Source organism: Protopterus annectens, chromosome 5.part0 (assembly GCF_019279795.1).
Source record: "Protopterus annectens isolate FY-2018-M chromosome 5.part0, PAN1.0, whole genome shotgun sequence".
Taxonomy (NCBI): Eukaryota; Metazoa; Chordata; order Ceratodontiformes; family Protopteridae; genus Protopterus; species Protopterus annectens.
The window spans coordinates 717,253,650-717,275,947 of record NC_056735.1 but is presented as its reverse complement, the minus strand read 5'-3'; the positions used below and the strand labels follow the sequence as shown (position 1 = coordinate 717,275,947).

The 22,298-nt window shown below is 42.2% G+C and overlaps 1 protein-coding gene across 1 annotated transcript in view; it reads right to left on the bottom strand.

Annotated features, from left to right (window-relative positions):
- RGN (regucalcin) overlaps positions 1 to 22,298 on the bottom strand; it is a 135,789-nt gene that overhangs the window by 21,373 nt on the left and 92,118 nt on the right. The window contains exon 5 of the mRNA XM_044072562.1: positions 13,434 to 13,565. Within this exon, the coding sequence (XP_043928497.1) occupies positions 13,434 to 13,565 (132 nt within the window). The remainder of the gene's footprint in view (positions 1 to 13,433; positions 13,566 to 22,298) is intronic.

Sequence of the window (22,298 nt, the reverse complement as noted above, 5' to 3'; positions counted from 1 at the left end):
TCACCTCCAGCTATCACACATGACAAAGTCCTAAGAGTGCTATCAAATGCAAAAAATACTGCATCGATGTGTTCTGACAATATCCATGGATGCGTCTTAAATAGCATAAAGTACAATTCAGCCACACACTAACAACACTGTTCAAACTCAGCCTCTATACAGGTTTTGTACTGAGTGAATGGGGAACAGCTACAGTCATTCCCCTGCATAAAGGTGGACCTTCCATAGACCCAGGCAATTACAGACCAATAAGTCTGACCAGCCTCATATACAAAGCCATGGAAAGACTTATTATTGAATTAATCAACCAAGAAATAGGGAACCTCAATACACTGGACTGGTGTCAGTTTGGCTTCGTCAAGGGCAGATCATGCTTATTCAACCTAGTGGATTTTTTTGGAAAGGTCACCACAACAATGGATGAAGGCAAATGTTACACACCGCATACCTCAACATAGCCCAGCTTTTGACACAATTCACTTAAGCATAATAAAAAAAGCTAAATAAACTGTGCATAAACCTGTAAGTCACCCGCTGAATTGCCAACTGGATCACAGACAGGACACAGATAATTAAAATAGGGCACGTTACCTTCACAAAGCGACCAGTCACTAGTGGAGTCCACCAGGGTTCTGTGCTGAGACGTCTCCTGTTTTGCATCTACTTTTATGAAGTAAAGGCCAATATTAAAGGGCTCTGGCTGACTAAGTTGCAGATGACTGCAAGTTAGGAGCAGTCACTGAACCCCCAAATGACTTAGCCATCCTGCAGGAATATTTGTCTCAAATAAATAACTATAGTGTCAAAATCATGGTCTGAAACAAAATGCCAAAAAATGCATTACTGCACAATTTGGGAAGTCATCTACCACAGGGGAACTATGAAATTGACAACATGCACCTAAGAGTTGACCCATTTGTGCATGATTTGGGAACTTATGTGTACAGGAGCCTAACTTTTGACCAACATGTGTCAATTGTTGTAAGAAAGTTGCTCTATACTACACAGCTTATAAACACTGCACCCCTCTACTCAGCCCTCATTAGGCTAGTCATTGAACATAATGCCCCCTTTGCCATTTATCTGTCCAGAAACATGCAACAACTGGAATTCCTGCAGTGATACCTTACTAAAAGGATATAAGGCCTGAACAACATGTCCTACATGGAGAGACTCATAGCCCTTTCACTATACTTAGTATCCTAAAGACTGCTAAGAGGTGATCTGTGTCTAGCATAAAAGGCATCCTCCAACCCACTACTGAAGGATTTACTGCACATCAGCAAGAAAAATGACATCATAATTACTTTGTATAGGGATCAAAATCTCTTCTGCAACATCAACAGAATGCTTTGGAGGGACAGGTACATTTCACAGAGGATAACACTGTTCTAGAACAGACGCCCCAGCCACATAAAAAAAAAAGTTCAGCACTGTCCATTTTCAAGTGCAATTTAGATCTACAGAGGAGAAGAGAAAATTTACCCCATAACTGCCCCCTGTATTACTAATGGACAGATGATTCTCCAAAATGCTTTATCACATGCCTGGGTCCCCTCAAATTATCTACTTTATTACCCCATTTACTCTTACTAGGGGTAATGTATAATTATTGATCACAGGATGGGTGAAGCCGATCTACAACTAAATGGGTTAGGTTATTCTGAGCACAAAAAAGGAAACTGGCTAGGCATAAAATGGCCCACAAGGGCAGCTACCCTAGTACTTACCTAGGAACCTATGAACCTGCATGGTTGGAAGCACAGGGTATCTCTCTCCAATGGGGATGATGAGCTATGAACCTATGAACCTGTACGGTTGGAAGCACAGGGTATCTGTCTCCAATGGGGATGGTGAGCTATGAACCTATGAACCTGTATGGCTGGAAGCACAGGGTATCGCTCTCCAATGGGGAAGGTGAGCTATGAACCTATGAACCTGTATGGCTGGAAGCACAGGGTATCTCTCTACAATAGGGATGGTGAGTTATGAACCTACAAACCTGTATGGTTGGAAGCACAGGGTATCTCTCTCCAATGGGGATGGTGAGCTATGAACCTATGAACCTGTATGGTTGGAAGCACAGGGTATCTCTCTCCAGTGGGGATGGTGAGCTATGAACCTAGGAACCTGTATGGCTGGAAGCACAGGGTATCTCTCTCTCCAATGGGGGTGGTGAGCTATGAAACTATGAACCTGTATGGCTGGAAGCACAGGGTATCTCTCTCTCCAATGGGGATGGTGAGCACTCAGATAGTGCAGCCTCAGATTTGTCTGTAAGTAAGGTCACACTTTCAGTTTGTACTGAGGGTGGATGCTCACCCAGGATGATGATAGATGGCATCTCTATGTCATCTGACTGTGACTCTGGCATCAGTGTCTCATCATATTCATCAATCCCTTTGTGGATGTCAACACCTACCTGTCATCTTGCCTCAGTTTCTATAGGTGTCTACTCTGTGATAATACAAAAAAGACACACAGTGTAATCAGGAGTCATCATCATCATCATCAAGCCCCTTTTTCCCATTTTCTACATGGAGTCTGCATGTCATGTTAACTGTTGCCATCTGTCTCGATTCAATGCCACACTCCTGCCTTCTTCGACACTCATGCCCAACAGTCGCAGATCTCCTGTCATGCAATCTATCCACCTCTTTGCTGGACACACTTGTTTTCTCTTACCTTCTTCTTGTCTGTCCCAAATCTTCTTCACCAGATTGTCTTCTGCTTTTCTGCACATGTGCCTGAACTACCTTAATCTGTTCCCTTTGATCTGTTCTGCAATTGGAGCTACTTTGGCTTCTGCTCTTATGTCCTCATTTCTTCAGCTGTCCCACAGTGTACATCCTACCACGCTTCTCTAGCACTTCATTTCCATCACCACTAGCTTTCTCACCTGCTTTGCCTTTACTGCCCAGGTTTCTGTACCATGCAGTAGTACTGGTAGCACCACTGTTTTGTACACCTTACGTTTCAGCTTCTTTGGCATTCTTCTGTCATACACTACACCTAACACTCTATGTTAGTTGGCTGCAGCCCCTCTGATTCTAGATTTGACCTCTTTATTCAGACATCCCTTCTTCTCAACCACTCCTAAAAGGCACTACTAACTATTAACCTGTTCCACTATCTTCCCTTCTATTTCAATTCTCAGCTTCTGATTTCCCAGTTTGCTGCCATTACCACAGTCTTATCTGTATTTAGTTTCATCCCAGGCGCCTTCAGTTTTGCATTCCATTCCCCTATCCTTTGCTGAAGTTCTTGCTTAAAGTCTGTCTGCAATGCCACACTGTCTGCATACAGCAACTTTGTTAATGTGTCCCCTCTGACCTGTTTGCTAATGTAGTCTATCACCAGTATGAACAGCAGTGGGCTCAAAGCTGAACCCTGGTGTACACCCACTTCCACTGGGAGCCCCTCTGTGAGGCCAAACACTGTTTGTACTTGAGTCACTGGGTCCTTGTACATAGTCTGCACTAATTCTATCAATGTTTCTGGGACATCGAACCATTGCAGGACTGCCCAAATCAGCTTTCGTGGGACCTTGTCATATGCTTTCTCCAAGTCAACTTCTTATGAACTATCTCTTTCTCACTGCAAGCATCAGGTCAGTTGTGCTGCATCTTGATCTGAATCTGAACTGCTCATCTCCCATCTTACTTTCTACTACTCTGTGTATTAGTTTATTGATCATTCTCTCCAGAACTTTCATACAATGTGACAGGAGTTTGATGCCTCTGTACTGCCCACAGTTGTGGATGTCCCCTTAGTTGTTGTACACTGGCAAGAGTATGCTTATTCTCCTGTAATCAGGAGTACATTTGCCAAAAGCATGTCTCTATCATATGTATGTCACTTGTCTCCATGCAAGATGTTCCACACAATCCTAACCTACCACCACTATCATGACGACACAGCTGGATATCTGATGCTCCTATAGCAACACCTAAACAGCATATATGCTCTGATCAACCACAGTTAATATGTGCAGAGTTACTACACAGATATAGGTTCATAGGTTCATAGGTTTATACTAGGCTATCTGCCCTAAGGCATTTATAAGCCTAGCCCAGAGTTTTTGTGGCTTACGCCACCCCTTATGTTAAAAAATACTGTGCCCATTAGTTTGTTGTGCCTCTGTCCAGCAGTGACACAGAGATGATTCCCGGGGTAAACCTACGATCTCCCATCCACCGGTCAAGATTTCTCTTGAACAGAGCCAGCGAGGTGCTCTGCCTCACATGGACCGGGATTTTATTCCACAACATAGGGAGTCTCTGGGTGACAAATCTATCCCTCCAGCATGTCCTATTTATATCCGTGCTAAGGTTTAAGTTGCTTGCTCTAGTGGATCTGGTAGATTTGGATTTTTTGAGGTGGAGCATGCCCATTAATTCCGGGTTGGACATGGCCTTGTATGTCAGGCACAGGTCACCTCTGAGCAGACGGTATGCGACTGAATAGAGCTGGAGTTTCTTCAGTCTGGCAGCATATCACAGATTTTGGAGTCCCTTTATCCTTTTGGTGAGGAACTTTTGGGGTCTCTCCAATTTCTGCAGGTGTCGGGTGAGATACATCCCGAATGGGGCATTGTACTCGATCATTGGTCTGATAAGTGAAGAGTACAGGGGAACAATAACCTCACTTGATCTGGATGTGAATCCCTTCATGATCAGGTGGGCAATGTAGAAGGTTTTTCTAACCACTTTAGTAATGTGAGTGTCAAAAGAAAGGCCACTGTCAACCTGGGACCCAGGTCACTGATAACCTCTTCTGTGCTTAGTGGATTGCCACCTATATGGTAGCTTGGGGTTACCTTGTTTTTCCCGAAGGGTATGACTATACATTTTTTGGCATTTAACTTCAGGCCATGGCTCTGGCACCAGCTATCAGTTTCCGTGAGACCCCTCTGAAGGATATCTGTGTCCGATGTACTTTCCACTATGGCTCCCAGTTTGCAGTCATCTGCAAACTTTGTCAGCCATAGTCCTCCTATGTTAGCCTGTACTTCTGAGAAGTAGATGCCGAACAACAGGGGGCCAAGGACTGAGCCCTGTGGGACACCACTTGTGACCGGCTTGGAGTCTGACACGGCGCCAGCTACTCTAACCCTGTGGGTTCTGTCCTTTAGCCAGTTTGCAACCCATCTTGTGACATATGGGTTTACATTTAAGCTGGTAAGTTTCTCTATAATACCTGAGTGGGGTATTGTGTCGAAAGCTTTTGCAAGGTCAAGGTAGGCTGTATGGACTGCCTTTCCTCATCAATAGCCTTGGTGACTGTTTCGAAGAAGTCGACCAAGTTCAAAAGGCATGATCTGCCCTTGACAAAGCCAAACTGGGTCGGGTCCAATGTCTGCAAGTCCCCTATGTCTTTGTTTATGAGATCCATTATGATCCTCTCCATAGCTTTGCAGACCAGGCTTGTTAAGCTTATGAGGCGGTAATTACCAGGGTCCGTAGAGGCACCGCCTTTGTGGAGTGGGACCACAGTTACCGTACGCCACTCCTTGGGCACGTATCCTGTGGTAAGGCTAAGATTAAACAGCTGCCTTATGTGCGGGTTTAGTTCCTCATTGAGTTCATGTAGCACACAGCCGGGGACACCATCCGGTCCCATTGATGCTGTGTTTTTAGCTTTAGAGAGAGCAGCTTTCACCTGCGCATTGGAGATGTCTGGGAGGCTGCACTCTGCTGGGATAGTTATCTCTCCTTTTGGGAGGGGAGAGGGGGGTGAAGTTTGCACTGAACCTGTCTGCCAGTATGTTGGCAATGTCTGTGGGTTCAGTGATTTTTCTATCATTTTGGACTAATTCTGAGCATATCTGGGAGTTTCCACCCAGGTTTCTAACATAGCTGAAGAAGGTCTTATGATTGTCTTTTGAATCTATGGCAATTTTTCTCTCAAAGTTGGCCTTGGATGATTTTATGAGAGCTCGTATTTTTTTACTAATAATGATCAAAGGTGTCTTCTCTTTTATGGATTTTGCTCTATCATGTAACAGCTTTCTCCTCTTATTGTAAAGTTTGTTTATGGCTGGGGTCCACCAGACTGGACGCTTGCCCTTGGTGGAAAGAGTCTTGGTTTTATTAGGGATTGCCTGATCCATGCAGTCCTGGAGGTGTTCGTAGAAGGCATTTGTAAGGGCTTCCGCAGCTTGGGTTGTGGTTTCCACTGGCTCGGGGCCTTGAAGGATACCACACCAGTCTTGAGTAGTGTGAAGTTTGCTTTAGAGAAGTTCTTCACTGTGGTTTTTTTGTTTGGGGTGGGGGGGGGATGTGGATATCCAGTGAGATTAGTTTATGATCTGATCTCACCAATGAGGGATATACTTCGGTGTGGAGCATTTTGTCCCCATGTTTGTGATGATGAGATCTAGTATATTTTCTCCTCTTGTGGGAACGGTGACTAGTTGTTCCATGGCATTTGAATTTATGAACTCCAGGAACCTTTGGGCTAGAAAGTTTGGGCTTGAGTAATGTTCCCAGTCTATATTCGAGTAGTTGAAGTCACCCAATATAATGGTGTTTGGAGATACATTTATACCCTCCAGTGTCTTCAAGAAGGCTGTGTGGGGTTCCTGAGTTTGAGAGGGTGGCCTGTAGCATGCTACAAATTGTAGAGCAGTTTTGCCTATGGTTAATTGCACCTGGATGGTTTCCGATGCTTCGTGCGTTGCCACCAACCTGGAGGTGTGGGTATCCTTGATGAATATGGATACACCCCCTCCTTTTGTGGTGTGGTCCGGGTTTTGGGGCCGGAACGCATGATATGAGGTAAAACCTGATAGTGCCAGGGTGCTCTCAGGAGCCTTGAACCAGGTTTCAGTCACAGCACAGACATCGATGTTCTCCATACTGAGAAGGGCCTCGAGTGCGTGCATTTTGAGATTTAGACTTCTGGCATTGAGCAGCATTACCCTTAGTTTCTTCCCATTTTTGTTTTCTAGGGTGGTAGGTTTATAATTTGAGCCTTGCTTAAAAAAGGCACTATGGGGGTGGCAAGAGCCTTAGCCAATATCCAGAATCCCAGGGGGTGACAGGTGCCGTCCCTTGCGAAGCAGCGTGGCTTGTCAAGCATGTCATCCCAGGCAGACAGGCACTGGATCCCCTTTGAATGACACCAGAAATTAAGCCAATTGTTAAAGCTGATCATCTTGTCTCTATGTTGTGGCATCATTCTAGGTGAAGGAAGGATGCTGCTCAGGGTCAGGGTCATACCTGCCTGGGCTACATAATCAGAGAGCTCCTCTATGTCTCTTTTCATGTAGTCCAGGGAGGTTCGTCTCAGGTCGTTCACACCAGCATGGACAATGACTGTGTCATATTTGTACTTGCTGTGGAGTGACCTGAGTGCTTGTGTTATGTGGCGGATTCTAGCGCCCGATAGGCAGCTTACTGTGACCCTCTCCTTGTTCAGCCTGGTGAGTGGGACGTCAGTGTGTCTGACTATGGAGTCACCTATGACAAGTATGTTTGGTGTTGTATTTGGCCTTAAGGGCTGTGACTGCTTTGCACACTGATTTTGTGTTTTATGTGTTGTCTGTGGTGTGTCATGAGGTGGCGGTTGCTTGGGTGTCTGCTTTGGAGGCCTCTGCTGTTTAGGTAAATTTTTGCTCAGAGCCTCCGAGTATGTCTCTGTGTGTTTATGTGTTTGATTCATTGTTGTGATAGCTTTATGTGAGACTGGTTTTGTGGTGTGTGTAGTTGCCTTCTCCTCCTGTCTGGTCTTGCCAGTCCTGAGTTGAGAGAGCTCAGCCTCCAGTTTGGCTAAATAGCTGCATCTCTCGCAATTATTTGTGTTATGTGGGAGGAGGAGAGGGTTGTCTGTGTACATGAGGCAATTGTAACATATTCCCAGATTCACCAACTGGACAGGAGAGGATGCCAGCATCTGGCCCTTCGACATGCTAGAGAAATTAAGAAGTTTGGGGTGTAACTGAATGAGAGAGGACTTAGTAAGGAAGTGGGTACTCCTGGGGGGGGGGGGGGGGTTCGCTAGTGAGGGACTTTGTATAATACAGAAGTGCGAAGCCTGAAAAGAAGATGCTTTTAAGACAAGTGCTGAGCTTTTTTTTTTTTTTTTGGAGAAAAAAAAGCTTTTAGGAACAAGTGCTGCGCTTTTTAGTTAAGGGATATACTGTTTAGATTACTAGTAGAGCAGTTCTAAGGGAAAAAATGAAGAACACACTTTATGGAGCCAGAAAAAGTTTAACCTTGTTAAACCGACGCTACCCGATGCTGCTCTAGTGGCAACTCCACGCTAAATCGCGCTAAAGCGTGCTTGATAGCAGGGGCTGGAAAGAGCCAGGAATTGACCCAATACGGCCAATAAAACTACAGTTTCAAGTCAGTAACCACTCCCACGGGGGGCAGGGGAGCTGCTCAATGTTTTTCACTGCCACTGATCAACAGAGAGACTTTCCTTTAGCCCAAGCAAAAATGGCCTCACAGAAACTTACAAACAGTTCAGGAACAGCAAGCCTGTAACTGAACTTTTTTAAATCTCAGAAAAGTGGGAAAAAGCAAGATTTTTTTTTTTGTTTTTATTTTTTCAGAGATAGAGGTTCACAAGTAATATCAAGTTATAACAGTGCAGTAAATGACCCCACACAAGAGTGCTAGGTCAAAGACAGAAAATATGCAAGTTTTGAGAAAAAACGATTTTAAAATTAAGTGCAAACAGGAAATTCAGTAAACAGCTTTTGTTTGTGCTCTAAATACAGCTACTAATGCAGAAATCAAGTTTAACAAGCCAGAAAATGCTCAAACTAGGCAACTATGCAGAAAAACTTAGCAAATGAACAGAGAAAAAATACTTAAAATCTCAAAAGTGGCTCCCTTCTTCTCTCAGCGTTTTCTCCTCTTGGTGGGTGCTTCACCAACAACCAACAAGCCTGAAAAGACGCCAAACCCACGAGGCAACTAGGTTTTAAGAGAGGAAGATGAAGGAGTTTTGGAAATGACCCCTACTGGTCAATAAAACTACAGTTTCAAGTCAGTAACCACTCCCACGGGGGGCAGGGGAGCTGCTCAATGTTTTTCACTGCCACTGATCAACAGAGAGTAAGTACACTACATTTCTGTGCTAGACTTCAAGTTACAAACTTTTTGCCAGTAGCACCACAAGTGAACATCAACAGCATTTTCAAGGAAGAGACTTATTTTGAGAAATCATCTGTGTCATGAATACCTCAAAGTTGGGAACAACAACACTTTACTTCTCTCTTCCACTGCCATTCTCTGTCCCAGTGAAGGGGAGTTGGGAGGCAGGATCTCACTTTATCTGGTCACATGACAGAGAGTAACAGTGCACTTACAGATCTGAGAAGAAGTCCAGTGTCAGCATTGTCTTTCCCAAACATACTCCCTAACTAAACAACTAAGGTAGGCAGGAGACAGCAAACTTCAAAAAAAAGAGTCATCTAACACTTTCCAAGTAGGATTTATGCCAGATATTTAACTACAGGTTGCTTTGACGTGGACTTGCGTGTTCTTTCTCAGTGTGGAGGATGCCTACCTGCATTTAAAGATGAGAAAACATTACAGGAAGTTCCATAGGTTCTAAGATGGGTAATCATTATTTTCAGATCACTGCTCAGCCCTTTACAGTTTTTATCTGTTGAATGTGGTATTAACCTGATGTGTCATCCACACAGATTCATCGGACTGGGTCCATCCTCAAACCACTGGTCAATCCACCAGAGATGATCCCAAAACAACTGCCCCCACTGGAGGAACACGAAAATCTGTTCTAACTCTATCAGCCTGCTGTTACTGGGTGCTCAATTCCATGTGGCCAACATCTCAGCAGCTAAGGAACATGTCTCTGCCTTGGCATGTTGATAACAAACTTAGGATGCTGCTGTAATGTGCTTCATCCCCCCATACCACCTTATTAATGCGTGCTAACCCTGACCCCAGCCCTAACCTTGCTTCTAACCCTAACCTTAACCTCGCACCTTACCTTAGAAAAACACTTTTTGTAACCACTACACAAGACAGGCTCATACACCAAAACATGCACCAACAAACAAGCACAACATTAAAGCTATCACCATATTTAACCCTTACTCTAACTCTAACCCAACAACACTCACACAAACACACTTACCTGTGTCTGCATTCAGAGCTGTCTACATTCTGAACCGTCAGTATATTTTGAACTGTAAAAACTGTAAAGGGCTGAGCAGTGAGCTGAAAATAATGATTACCCATCTTAGAACCTATGGAACTTCCTGTGATGTTTTCTCATCTTTAAATGCAGGTAGGCATCCTCCACACTGAGAAAGAACACGCAAGTCCACGTCAAGGCAACCTGTAGTTAAATATCTGGCATAAATCCTACTTGGAAAGTGTTAGATGACTCTTTTTTTGAAGTTTGCTGTCTCCTGCCTACCTTAGTTGTTTAGTTAGGGAGTATATTTGGGAAAGACAATGCTGACACTGGACTTCTTCTCAGATCTGTAAGTGCACTGTTACTCTCTGTCATGTGACCAGATAAAGTGAGATCCTGTCTCCCAACTCCCCTTCACTGGGACAGAGAATGGCAGTGGAAGAGAGAAGTAAAGTGTTGTTGTTCCCAACTTTGAGGTATTCATGACACAGATGATTTCTCAAAATAAGTCTCTTCCTTGAAAATGCTGTTGATGTTCACTTGTGGTGCTACTGGCAAAAAGTTTGTAACTTGAAGTCTAGCACAGAAATGTAGTGTACTTACTACAACCGCTAGGTTGGGTTTAAATGCTGACCATAAAAGAAATGCCCTGCCTCCCCCAATAACTGTCTTCAGTACGGCTTCATCAAAACACAGGTTGCCTTAAAGGGTGCATTCATACTGAAGTAGCCGTGACATTCTCTACAATTTTTTTAAGCAACAGTGGACATGTCTGGTAATGCAAAAAGCAGCTGCTGCTGATGTACCTACTCTGTCAGTGATTATGTAAAATATCTAAGCAGCATAGCATACAGCTTTTGTTGCTGTGCCCAGGAAGTGTTAATTCACAAATAAATTACAGTCCACTACAGGGAAACTGCTTCAGCAAGGATGTCTGCAAAATCAGCACATTGTCTACATAACTGACATCCTAGTTTATGGACTGGTTGGATGAACATACCCAGCTTGCTCCGTGTTCTGTATTCCTTATCGGAGGGCTGGGAAATCAGGGACCATGATTTGAACTGTGGAGTCTGACAACAGGAAGAGACAGTGGCATCAAATCAATGTTTTTACAAACAGTAAACCACCTATGCTGGAAAATAAACATATGCCTTACTGGTCAGTGTCAGCATTGTATCAAAACAGCACCAGGGAATAAGCTAAGAGGGTAACTATCATGCCCAAAGACATTCAACTGGCACACAGCATCTGAGGAGAGTGAGCTTAAACTGAAAAAGATTAACAGACCCAAAGGCTCTTTTAAGAGCCACAGTCTGGTCTGGCAGCTAGCACAGAGGACATATACCTCTGCCTTGCTAATGAACTGCTTCTTATGCCAATAGTACAGGGTTCAAATCCTTATTTGCCTACTGTGTGACCCTGAGCAAGTCACATAACCAGGTAGTATTCTGGGGCAATTTGGAATTTGAGCTGGGGTCCTTAACAGCCTCCTGGAGTGTATGCCCAGTAACTATCTGTGACAATAAAAATGTGATACTAAGAACAAATTAAAGAAAAAAATCAGTCAAGCAGCTGATGTTGAAGTCTTAACCAGTTGCTGGAGATGTTTCTCAGCAAAGCCTGAACCTCTCATACCTGTTTCATCATATGGAGGAATTCCACAAATGGGGATCATCTGGGGAAGATTTAAAGATGGAGTGGATCCAGCCATCAAATGTTCTAAACCAGGATCACAGATAGATGGCACATATTTGTGTCAGACAGAAGAAAACCTTGTCTCTAGAAGAAAAAGGTGAAGAGCACTTTGCTCTTTTATTTACCATGGAAATGCATCAAAATGCTTTCAGGAGATTTAGATGCCTTTTTCTCCCAGAAAGAGTGGAATGTCTTCTATCAATAAGAGGGAAGCATCTGCCTCGTCTTGTTCATAAGTGAAGGTAGAGGGTCTCAGAAGACTGTACAGTGGATAGAAGCAGTGGTAACTGTACTGCCAGTGTTATATCAAAATATGGCTGTGAAGCAAGAACTTGAGTTGTGGGATATGTTAGCGGAATTAGATCTTTCAGCTCATCTAAGAATGCCTGGGAGTCACAAAGAAATAGATGAAGACTGCTAATGGGAATAGGAAAGTCTGATCTACCCTGTACAGCTTGCAAATACTGCATCCCTTACAGTTCTGAAAAATGGAAGGATGGGTGGGTGTTTTTCAATGATATTTCTTCTATAACACTGTGGTATAAAAAGGGAAGAAAGGAGAGTGAAGGAAAGATGTTGAATGATTCAAACTTCACAGTATTTTCCTTTTTATATGCCCCAGAATATATATTGTTTGGGAATAAGCAAAAGTCTGACGTACTGGCACATATGGTACAAAACTGTCTAGGACATGATCTGATATAAAGGTTTCCAATCTGTCTAAGCAAAGAAAAAAGTAACTGAAATTTAAAGAAGCAGTACATTTAATCAGAAGCCAATTCACTGAAAGACTATTTTGCCATGTATTCTCTCCTTCACAAAACTGCTGCTACCCTGGAGTTGGTACACTTTTGTAAAGTGTTTCATCCACTACATTGTGATATGGGTGAGACTGCAGTCTCTCAACTCACCCCTCCATCCACCACCACCACCAAAATTCAGGAATATCCCCTTCTATAGAGAGAAAACAACAAAATAGTCTTTAACTGATATGACTCTGATAAAAAAAGATAAAATTCAAGTTCAATTCACAAGCCTCAAAATGTCAGGCATCAAACAGAAACTAGGGTCTAGTAATGATGCACTGAAATTATAAGCTACTTCACTGCCTGCACTGGAACTACTATCTCATGAGGTGTCCAACCCTGACTGCTGATCATTGAAAGAATTCATCCCTAATGGGTAATGATCCCAAGCTCTATGCTTCTGATGAAAGAGGGTGCAAGCTCTAACATATTTCTCCACTGAGACTGTAGCCAGGTCTCTATCCTATTTTGGAGTATTCACCTTTCCCTTTTCCTCAGTGTTCCTTCATTTTGCTTCTTTATCAAAACCAAGTGCATGGAAGCAGCTAGTGTACCACTGCACTGACCCTGGGTCATACAATCACAACCAATGTGAATACCCATGTTAAAAGCATGAAAAAGGTAATTTAGTATGATCCATGCAACATCTGCCAATACTCCCTGCCCACTGATGGTTCAAAATGAAGGGGTAGCCATGACATTTAACTTGTTAGATACCATTGTGACGTGAGTTTTTCATGTGACAACTGTCTCATCAAACTGGTCAGAAGTCTACTAGCATCACATGCATGTTCTCTGACATACACCTACCTGTTTCAGGATCAATCCGGATGACTCTTCCTCCATTATAACATGCCAACCATAGTTTTCCTTCACTGTCAATGGTCATTCCATCAGGAATGCCTTCATCTTCCTCCATTTTATACAATACTCTGCGATTACCTTAAACACAGATTGTTAGTCAACAAAAAAGCTTTATAAACTAATAAAATTATTGCAGAAATACCAGAACAGGATGACAGAACTACTACTTTACATTCAATTAAAACCAATTCATAATGAAAAGTATACCATTTTTCAGTATACCTAAAAACAAGTCTTTTTTCTTTATGTAACATATAGATAATGCCATCATTCAGATAATTTACAATGCATACAAAAAATGATTTATGTTTTACCTCATCATTTCATATCTCCCACAAAAGAAAACAGGTGAAACCAATACATTGTGTCAATATAGCATAACATATGACTGTAATTCCTCTTTCAGCCCCTTCCTTTACATTAAAAGGAGGAGTCAAGAGTTAGTATAATGGTTAAGATGTTTAACTCACAGGCACAAAGTACAGGGTTTGATTCCCACCTTTGAAAGCCTTAACATGGCCCACAAGGGCAGCTCGCCTAGTATTTAGCTATGAACCTATGAACCCTGTTATAACTACTGCAGGATAGGTTAAAGGCATATAGTATCAATCTAGATTGAAGGGGCTGATGACATAATATGCACTAACACATCTGAGCCATCCAGAGTCTAGTCTGCCTGTTATGGTGCTGCAGCATCTGATGTTAAGCTGCAAAACTAATCTTACTCCCTGTACTTATGTACACTATTAATCATGCCATACTTCTCACTCTTGGTCTTTGGGTAGCTCTCTCCATGTTACTCCTTCATATGCAATTACCTACGAGCCATTAACAATCTTTTTTTTTTCTACTCGCCGTTTATCAAAAATTAAATATTGAGAAAAGTAAACCAAAAAAACCTAAAAAAAACATTTATTTTGTAGAGGGCAAGCCCCCCCCCCCACCACCACCACCACAAATCCACTGTTTGCACTACAGTGAAGAAAAGGAGGAAAAAACCCAAAAAGTGCACAGCTGGCTCACATGACACATCACAGTGAAACTCACCACAACATTAAATTCTCATACTTAAGCTGTTTGACCACCAGTGCTGAGATTACCTGTAAGTATGCCAAAACAACAAGATCTTAAAAAAAATTTAAAAAAAGTAAACTACTAAGGAGGTGGATTTCAAAACCTGTACTCTTGCCACAGGCAAGCTCAAAATTAACTCACTGTGCTAATTAACAAGTTAGTAAAGTATTTTTCTTTTTAACATATAATGAGGATATTAGCTACTATTCAATGGATACAACACTTTATGACATACTAGGCAGAGGATCCATGAGCATTAAGCATACCTCTCAGCCTCACAGTGTAAGAAATCAAGACAAAGCCAAAATTAATGGTGGGACAAAATCAGAGGCGGATTGTAACTATTCCTCCTGCAAATGTAGAGTCTGTAGTATAACAGTTTTTGCACTTCATGGAGTTACTGAAGGATATGATGCATTAAACACTAAAGTTTGGCAACAATGACTAATTGTAATCATCTGTGATTTACCAGGGTAGGAAAAAGGAGACATCAGGGACATTCTGACAACACAGTGAAAGGTATGTGGTGCGTGTGCATGTCTGTGTATGTTTAAATGTGTGTATTGTGCGTGAGAAAGTGAAAGGGGGGGGGGTGCCTTTGCTAACACTATGCACCAGCTGCCATGCTTATTACTGGAGGAAATTGTTGATATGCACTTGCAGTAGCCAACAATGATTCAAAGACATGCAAACTAGCCAATAACATGTTCTTTCCTCATTGCAGCTAATGTCTCTCTCACTCATAAAACACCACTTCATCTAAACAGGGCCTTTTTACATCAGCCCTTAACACAAGATTAGGATTCTTTCTGAATTCTCGAACATGTTTTTTTTTTTCAGATTTACTATTACTTCGCTAGCTAATACAATTCATGACTTTATTTTATTTTATTTTACATTTGTTGACCGGGAATGTCTGACTGAGCCAAAGCCCTTTTTCAGCAGAGGCTTAGGGAGAAAAGCTCCAGTAAATACATATCACATTTAGTCATTATTACAGATACTATACAAGTGGAATAAGGCAATCAGCTAGCAGACTACAAGAGCATGTTTGAGAGTATACAGATTACATTTCATCATCATACAAATATTATATATGTAGAAAAATATTAAAAACAGCTAGATTACAGCCACAGCATTTTTAAAAGTAGTAGTTAGAATAAAAAAGCAACACAGGATTAAATTTTTTTTTTTTTTTTTGCAACTGAATCAAACAGGATACAGTAAAAGTATAAGAGAGGGGGAATACATTGATTAGCAGAGTGAAGCAGAGAGTTTTCAAGGAGGGTTTGAGCAATGGCAGATCCATTTCCTGTTGAAATATTCTTTTAGAGTTAGTTTAAATTGTTTGGGATGTGTGAGCATTCGAATTTTGAGGGTAAGTTTGTTCCATTCAATAGAGGGATGGTAGCTATATAAGTTACACCCTGTTTTAGATTTGGGCCTTGCATATACCTATACAATTTCTTGTACCTCAGACAAAATTGTGCACTAAGAAATAACTGTTTTACATTCTACCCTTACTTATAAACTTCCTGGAAGTTCCAAAACATTCTTAACATTTCTCTTAAACCAAAACTCTTATTTAGCAGAAGCAAAACAGTTTGTTAATGCCAACGATCTGACTTCCCATACAACTTCCTGTATTACCTTTTCAATTCTCTTGCTTTCAGGCTTTTATTAGTGTTGTTTCATTTCCTTTAACCTCCTGCTAATTATTATTTCTCTGTTCTCCATTCTCCTGACAGCATATGTATCTGCTCTACAACAGTTTCATAATGTACTGTGCTTCATTTTAATGAGTTGCTATCATGGTCTTACTTTCTGTGGTACTGCACACATAATTTTATAATGTTTTGTAAATGTTTTCAAAACACGTTTTACTTGGGTGTAATTTCACAGTTTTAGAGTAGAACTGTTTATCTATGATACGTGAGTGTGAGAAGGTGTTGAACACCTTTGGGAGGTATAGATCCACGGTGTGTGCAAATCTGTCCTCATGCGTTGCATCAGTGACCTTCTTGAAGAAGTCGAACAGGCCAAGTAGGCAGGATCTGTCCTACATGAATCCAAACTGGTTTGGGTGAAGAGTTTCTAGGTTACCTATGTCCTTATTTATTAACTTCTTAATAATCCTTTCCATACCCTTTCAGATGGGACTGGTCAAGTTTATTGATCTATAATTACCTGGGGCTGTTGACACCCCACCTTTGTGCAAAGGGATGACTGTTACTATCCTCCATTCATCCAGCATGGAGGTTGACATTAAATAGCATCTGTAGCAAGTACCATAAAGGTAGTGTTCTTGGCCATGGACAATGCATTGAGGACTTGTTTTGGAAGACTTGAGGGGGTATAGATATGGGTGCGTGATTTGGTAATACAGGAGGGGGGGTGTAAAGTTCAACCTAAACTTGTCCACCAGTAGATTGGCTATGTGCACTTGGTGCCAGTAAGTAGCAATCTGGGAAGTGCTGGGCATTGTTTCTTAGGTTTCTAACACAGTTAAAGAAGGCTTTGTAGTTATTTTTCACATGGGTGGCTATCTTTACCTCATATCTGTCTTTGGTTGATTTGATCAGAGTCAAGTATTCCTTGAGAAGTGTATCAAGAGTGTTTTTGTTATCATAAGAATTAAACATTGTACTGCTCAATTTTTTTTTTTTCATTTATTATACAGGCTGCTTATATTCAGGTTCCACCACAGGAGTATATTTTCAAATTTGGTGTTGAATTTACTCCAAAGGGGGACAGCTGCATCTATGCTGTTATTTACATCTGTATCAAATTTAGTGGTAATGCATTCTGCATTAGCAGCATGAAGGGGTCATCAAGTTGGAAGGGGATTTTGAATTTAGCCAGGTCATCACTCAGTTTTACTAGATTATCCTTGGCATAATTTCTGAATACTGAAGCATTGGATGATGCTTCCACTTCAGTCTTATGGTGAATGTGACTAATCTGTGATCCAATTTATCCAGGGCGGAAGTTACAACTGGAGGAGAGCAAAGCTGTCCCATACTAGTAAGGACCAAGTCTGGGAGTTTATCACCCCTGGTTGGGGTGCAGACGAACTGGCCCAGAGAGTTTGTATTGGTGAAGTTCAGAAACTTCTGAGCATACATGTTTAAGGATGTAGAAGTCTCCAATATGATGGAAGAGTATTTGAAGTCACCTAGGAAATGGTGTTTGGATTAATCTATACTATTTAAGAAGAAGGTATGGGCTGAGGGACTGATGATGCTGGGTGAGAGAGGGGCGAAATGGCTCCTGAGGGTACTCATAGCAGTGTGGAGAGAAAGGTGTATCCCACATGACTGGAGAATAAGCATGCTCATGCCAGTGTACAAGAACAAAGGGGACATCCACAACTGTGGGCAGTACAGAGGCATCAAACTCCTATCACACTGCATGAAAGTTCTGGAGAAAGTGATTGACAAATGGATATGCACAGTAGTAGAATGTAAGATGAGAGATGAGCAGTTTGGATTCAGATCAGGATGCAGCACAACTGACCTGATGTTTGCAGTGAGACAGACAGTAGAGAAGAGGAGAGAGTCCAACTGGGTATTCTAGACTTGGAGAAAGCATATGACAAAGTTCCACAAAAGCTGGTCTGGGCAGAACAGTGGTGGTTTGAACTCCCAATACTGGTAGGATTAGTGCAGGCTATGTACAAGGATCCAATGACTCAAGTACAAACAGTGTTCAGCCTCACAGAGGGGCTCTCAGTGGAAGTAGGTGTACACCAGGGTTCAGCTCTGAGTCCACTGCTGTTCATACTGGTGATGGACTACAATAGCAAACAGGTTGGAGGGGACAGAGCAACAAAGCTACTGTATGCAGATAATGTGGCATTACGGGCAGACTCTGAGCAAGAACATCAGCAAAGGATAGGGGAATGGAATGTAAACTGAAGGTACATGAGATAAAACTAAGCACAGATAAGACAATGGTAACGGCAACAAACTGGGGAAATCAGAAGAAGCTGAGAATTCAGATAGAAGAGAGGATAGTAGAACAGGTAAATAACTTCACGTATCTAGGAGGTGTGGTTGAGGAGAAGGAAAGTCTGAATAAAGAGGTCAAAGCTAGAATCAGAGGGGCTGCAGTCAACTGGCATAGAGTGTTAGGTATAGTCTATAACAGAAGAATGCCAAAGAAGCTAAAAGTAAGCTGTACAAGACAGTGGTGCAACCAGTACTACTTTACGGTACAGAAACCTGGGCAGTAAAGGCACAGCAGACGAAGAAGCTAGAGGTGATGAAAATGTAGTGCCTGAGAAAGGTGGTAGGATGCACACTGTGGGACAGACGAAGTAATTAGGACATAAGAGCAGAAGCCAAAGTAGCTCCAATTGCAGAAAAGATCAAAGAGAACAGATTACGGTGGTTTGGACATGTGAAGAAAAGCAGAAGACAATCTGGTGAAGAAGATTTGGGACAGACAGGAAGAAGGTAAGAGGAAATGAGGACATCCAGCAAAGAGGTGGATGGATTGTGTGAAAGAAGATCTGTGAAAGTCAGGCATGAATGTCAAAGAAAGCAAGAGTGTGGCATTGAATCAAGACAGATGGCAACAGTTAACATGATTCCCCGTCCCTCTGTAGAAAGAAAGGGGGATGATGATATTGATGTATGGACTTAGGGGGATACAGAGGTAGTCCTACGATTACCTTATGATAAGATAAGGTAAGATAAGGGATTCTGTTAATGAGCTGGATGTAGAGGACTTCCAGGTAGTTATACTGTCTAACAAGCCAAGAATATGAAAACACTGTTGATTATTACAGTCAGTCATTAATACCAGATATTAAAGTTTTACACTTTGTATCATCCAGTAAGTGCAAAGGCAGTTATACTAGTGACCTTCTAAGTTTATAGGAGAACTAATGAAAATCCATGTCTGATAATTGGTGACCTGAATGCACATGTCAGGACAGACAGCACATGATATGAAGACTGACTGGGTCATCATGGGTGGGGCAACAGTACTAAAGAAAGAATAGTCATTCTAGACTACTGCCTTGCAAATGCCTTGATGGTGGCCAACACATGGTTCAGCAAGAGAGAGAGACAGTCACAGGGTCACATACAAGAATGGCCAACATGCAACTCAGGTAGACTTCTTCCTAGTAAGAAAGGGGCACTGGGGTAGAATCAGTGATTGCAAAGTCATCTAAAGTGAGACAGTCAGTCTGCAGCATAAACCACTGATGGCCACAATCAGCTGTAAGCAGTGGTCAGAGAAGGCTCTAAGGTCGACAGAGACTAAGATGAAGACCTGGACGCTGACTAGAGAGAAAGCACAAGAATTCAAGGAATTACTCGGTGCTCTAGCACCTCAAAAAGATGAGGATCTAGATGGAGTTGAAGAAGAATGGCAGTGCCACAAAACAGCATGTGTAAGAACTATATAACAGATATGTTGCCAAGCCAGGTATGGAAATAAGTACATAGGGAAAATTGTTGGTGGAACGCAGTAGTCCAGGAAACTATCAAAAGAAAGGAGTGCAGGAAAAGGTGAGAGACAGAAAAGATGGACCAGGTTAAGAATGAATACTGGATGGCTAATAAAAAGGCTAAGAAAGGACTTGCAAAAGCAAAGAACAAGGTATCAAATGCACTCTACCAGATTTTGAAAAGTGACTAGGGAGATGGCACAAAGAAAGAAACTATCAGGTTGTAAGGCAAAGGCAGAAAGATAAAGAAGATAGTCAGACACCCTTCATATTGGATGCCAATAACAACCTGCTCACCAGTCCACAGGACATCACAGGCAGATGAAAGGAGTACTTCAGACAGCTTCTGAATGAAGAAAACCCCACAAAAGATGTAAAAGATGATGAAAGAAGAGGAGGAGTCCACCCTAGAAGAAGTAAGAACATCAATAAGGAAAATTAAGTCAGGGACAGCAGCATGCTCAGATGAGGTCACAGCAGATATGATCAAGATGTTGGGTGATAAAGGGGAAAAATGGCTTTTGAGGGTACTCATAGCAGACTGGAAAGAAAAACATGTCTCAGACGACTGGAGAATAAGCACACCAGTGCCAATGTACAAGAACAAAGGGGACATTCACAAATGTGGGCAGTACAGAGAAATCAAACACTGCATGAAAGTTCTGGAGAGGGTGATTGATAAATAGATATGCAGAGCAGTAGAAAAAAGAAAGAAAGAAAGATGGGAGATGAGCAGTTTGGATTCAGATTAGGATGCAGCACAAAAGACTCAATGATTACAGCAAGACAGATAGTTGAAAAGAAGCTAGAGATAAGAAAGGAATCCAACTGGATGTTCTAGACTTGGAGAAAGCATATGACAAGGTCCAAAGAAAGCTGATGTGTGCAATCTTGTGCAGGCTCAAAGTCCCAGAAACATTAGTAAAATTAGTGCTGGCTATGTACAAGGGCCCAATGAGTTGAGAACAGTTTTCTGCCTCACAGAAGGGTTTCTAAGAGGAGTGGGTAGGCATCAGGGTTCAGCTCTGAGCCCACAGCTGTTCATACTACCAACAAACAGGGTAGAGGGGACAGAAAAACAAAGCTGCTGTATGAAGATAATGTGGCATTACAGGTAGAGTGGACAAGATGTTTAGCAAAGGATAGGGGAATGGAATGCAAACTGAAGGCACATGGGATGAAAGTGTGTACAGATAAGACAACTGTAATGGCAGCAAATGGGGGAAACCGGAAAAAGCTGAGAATTGAGATAGAAGGGAAAACAGTGGAACAGGTTAACAGCTTCAAATATCTAGGAGAGGTGGTTGAGGAGGAAGGGAAATCTGAATGAAGAGGTCAATGCTAGAATATGAGGAGCTGCAGCCAAATGACACAGAATATCAGGGGTGGTGTATGACAGAAGAATGCCAAAGAAGCTGAAAAATAAGGTGTACAAAACAGTGGCGAGACCAATACTACTATATATGGTACAGAAACTTGAGCAGTAAAGGAAGAGCAGTTGAGGAAGCTACAGGTGATGGAGATAAAGTGCCTGGGATAGATGAAGAAATGAGGACATCAGAGCTGAAGCAAAAGTAGCAATAGTACAGCAGGTCAAAGAGAACAGATTACGGGGGTTTGAGTACATTGGGCAGGAAACTAGAAGATGACCAGATGAAAAATATTTGGGACAGACAGGAAGAAGGCAAGAGGAAACTAGGGCATCCAGCAAAGAGATGGATGGATTGTGTAAAAGAAGACCTGTGACAGTTAGACATGACTGTTGAAAAAGATAGTGGCATTGAATCAAGAGAAATGGCGACAGTAGACATAGCACCCAGACCCTATGCAGGAAATGAGAAAATTAGAAGTTATGTACCTACCATAACGTTCCATGTTAGTTGTCTTCTCTCGCCTTCTTTCTTGCTGGATGGGTTCGGAGCCGATCCTCGGCTCCGACTCGGCACTTGCTAAGCTCGAGAGTCACTTTTACCAGTTCGAAGCAGCCCCATATCCCATGATGCAAGGCGGTAAATACCCAGATCTCGTTTGGTACCTAGAGGGAAAACTACCTAGCATAAAAAAACTTTCCACTAAAGAAAGAAGAGCAATTAGCCTAAAAAGGCTGTAAGGGGAAACCAGATAACTAAAAACTAGAACTAACTGGTGCCCAAAGAAACAAAATCTTCCAGAGACAAGGGAGATCAAGGTTTGTCCAGGCAAGGGGGACAGGAGGGAGGGTCGCAAGAAAGAAGGCGAGAGAAGACAACTAACATGGAACGTTATGGTAGGTACAT